At 47.6% G+C, this 2,500-nt stretch overlaps 1 protein-coding gene across 3 annotated transcripts in view; it reads left to right on the top strand.

The window, feature by feature from the left end:
* The window catches only part of arap3 (ArfGAP with RhoGAP domain, ankyrin repeat and PH domain 3), a 32,980-nt gene that overhangs the window by 11,049 nt on the left and 19,431 nt on the right, over positions 1-2,500 (top strand). For all 3 annotated transcript variants that reach the window (XM_084939478.1, XM_084939486.1, XM_084939470.1), the window contains exons 3-4: positions 1-631; positions 1,024-1,064. The exon at positions 1-631 is cut by the window's left edge and continues 299 nt beyond it. In XM_084939478.1, coding sequence (XP_084795604.1) covers positions 1-631; positions 1,024-1,064 — 672 coding nt within the window. The remainder of the gene's footprint in view (positions 632-1,023; positions 1,065-2,500) is intronic.

The following is a 2,500-nucleotide window of genomic DNA, read 5'->3' as shown; positions in this document are numbered from 1 at the left end:
GCGGCAGGCCAACAGTGAAGCCGGTCCCCAAACCGAGAACTGTCTTCAATCGCCGCAGGACCGCGCCCATCCAGTTCACCCCAACACCCGACCCTGCTCCACCCCTACCCAGGAGGCTTTCCCAGGAGTCCATCTGCCTCACTGTGCTGGAAAGTCTGAGCTCAGCGGACATGCCCACAGCAGACAGTGCTTTGACCTCTGACCTCAGTGACAAGGCGCCGTCACCAAGCCGAAGGTCGAGCCATGGGGAGAGAACTGGGAACGGCCGCAGCAGGTCTCTGTCAGACACTGGAGGGTTACCGCCGGTTCCCCCGAGGCTGAACCGCATCGTCCCCCCCGCCTCGATGCAGGGGACTCCTCGCGCTTCTTCTTCTTCCCCTGTTCCCACAGAGCATTTGCAGGCGCCGTCCTTCATTTCCTGCACGGGTAGTCATGACAACAGCAGGCTCTCTGGATCCTCCCCCTCCGGTTCTCCCCGAGGAGGAGGCCTAGAGATGGTCTCCAATGAGATATATTGGGGCACGTTACACAGCTCTGCTGCCCCCGGTGGGAAGAGGAATTATTGCAGCCAGCAGTCGGCTCCTCCCACTCCACCCAGACAGACACCTGAGAGGAACTGCGAGAGGAACAGGTTAGTCACCGTGATGCACCAGTATTTGGACCGGGGTACGTTCCAATACTCAGTTTCATTTAGGAAGGTTTGCGACTCGGTCCGAGCGGTCTGAAGTCTGCACCTCCTTTAGCGGAGGAGACACGTTCTTCATGAAAGCATCCCACAATTCATAGCTACAGACCATCTGATCATCTGGATGTTTTTGCATTAAAGCATGATGGTCGGCCTTGCTCTACCGCACGAGTGCACCTTTCCTTCACCTGTATCGAGGTCAAGGAGGATGGGTTAGGAAAAGGAGTTTTTGCGTGTTCGAGCGTACCCCAGGATCCATGATATGTTTGTTAAAAATCAGTTTTTATGTGAAGGCCCAGGCCTGACATGATTCATCATTTTCACTGTGTTTGTTTCAGTGGCAGCACTTTAAGTAACAACTCTTCAGGATCAGCCAGAGGTGAGTTCAGAGCTCTGAGTCGCACAGAACAGCCTAAAACCCAGGCAGGTCGAGCCTTGTCTGTAAGCTCCGCCTACAGGAAGACGTCATTACTCGTTTCCTGTCAGCCTGATCGAAACATAAAAAAACAATTTTGTGACTGGTGTGTGAGACTCCTAGTTCCCAAGACAGTGCACGCACACTTGAGAGCAATGTTCCCTCTAAGCTGCACGCGCGCGCAATCACACACCGCTGTCACGGTGCCCGCACACAGAAAATCTGCATTGCACACAAAAAAAAATCTAACCTGAATTGCAATGAAAATAAATACGTTAACAATTGATTCTGTTTTACAGTGTAAGTCAGTAAGTGACCGGCGACTGGCTGCTCCAGCCAATGATGTGATTCACATTCGTATATACGCAGCTAATCAATGTCGCTGACAGGCTATGACAGCGTCCTTATGTGCGACACCGGAGTTTTAGCAAAGCGGTTGATGTGGAGTGAAGCCACGTTAATGACAACGTGTACAACCATTGGAGATGTGAGCAGGACAGACGGAACAACTGACGGAAAAAGTGTGGACTTTATACCAGTTTTTAAATCGTGTTGATCGGCCACGTAAAACCAGAGTTATGATAAAATATCTGCAATGTTTGGTTTTCTTCCTGAATACTGTCGTTGTTTATATTTACTGCAGGAAGAAACGGTAAAAACGGCGTTTTATAAGGAAAACGCTCGAAAGCCTGTGAGCAAAGACAAACCTCCCCCCAGCCTTTCCTATTGGTGGAAAAATGTACCATGTGGACCAATCAAAACATGATATGGCAACATGGCATTTAGTTGTTTAGGGAGGGGGAAGTTTTAGGAGTGACGGCGTGTTTGAGATGTGAGAGATTTGAGACGTTTAGCACAAATCTTGTGTAGTTAGTGTGTAGTTAGTGTGTAGTTAGTGTGTAGTGTAGTCAATAGTTTTGTTGTGTGTGTCAGAACAATGAGGCGACTGCTGAGTGTTACAGGTGTTACAGCAGTGATACATCTGCTGCTGTCAGGCCTGCAGGTATCAGGCTGTTGTTCTCCTTCATCTCGTAGTGGACAGAAATTATTTTTGGAGCGGCACAAATAATTTGTGTGGCATCAGATTTGATGCAGAACAGCTGATTGTTCTGTAAATAGTTTGAAATGTTTATTTAAAAAACGCCTTGGCTGCATTTTTAGGTAAACAGCTGCAAAAACTTTGTTGTTTGCAAAACTCAGTTACTTTTTTGAAGAAGTAACTATATAATTAATTGCCCAACATTAACATTATTGACTGTATTTTGCAGACAGAGTTACAGACTCTCTCCCAGACCACAGACTCATAATACAAGTCAGAGCTTTATTTTTTTAAAAAGAAAGAAAAAAGAAAGTTAGTGTGAACATGCTACACAGATCGGCTTTGTCATACTGGTCACAGT

Source organism: Perissodus microlepis, chromosome 2, assembly GCF_051167445.1.
Source record: "Perissodus microlepis isolate ML-2025 ecotype Zambia chromosome 2, ASM5116744v1, whole genome shotgun sequence".
NCBI classification, from domain to species: Eukaryota; Metazoa; Chordata; class Actinopteri; order Cichliformes; family Cichlidae; genus Perissodus; species Perissodus microlepis.
The sequence above is the reverse complement of the archived record's forward strand: the minus strand, read 5'-3'. Positions and strand labels throughout refer to the sequence as shown.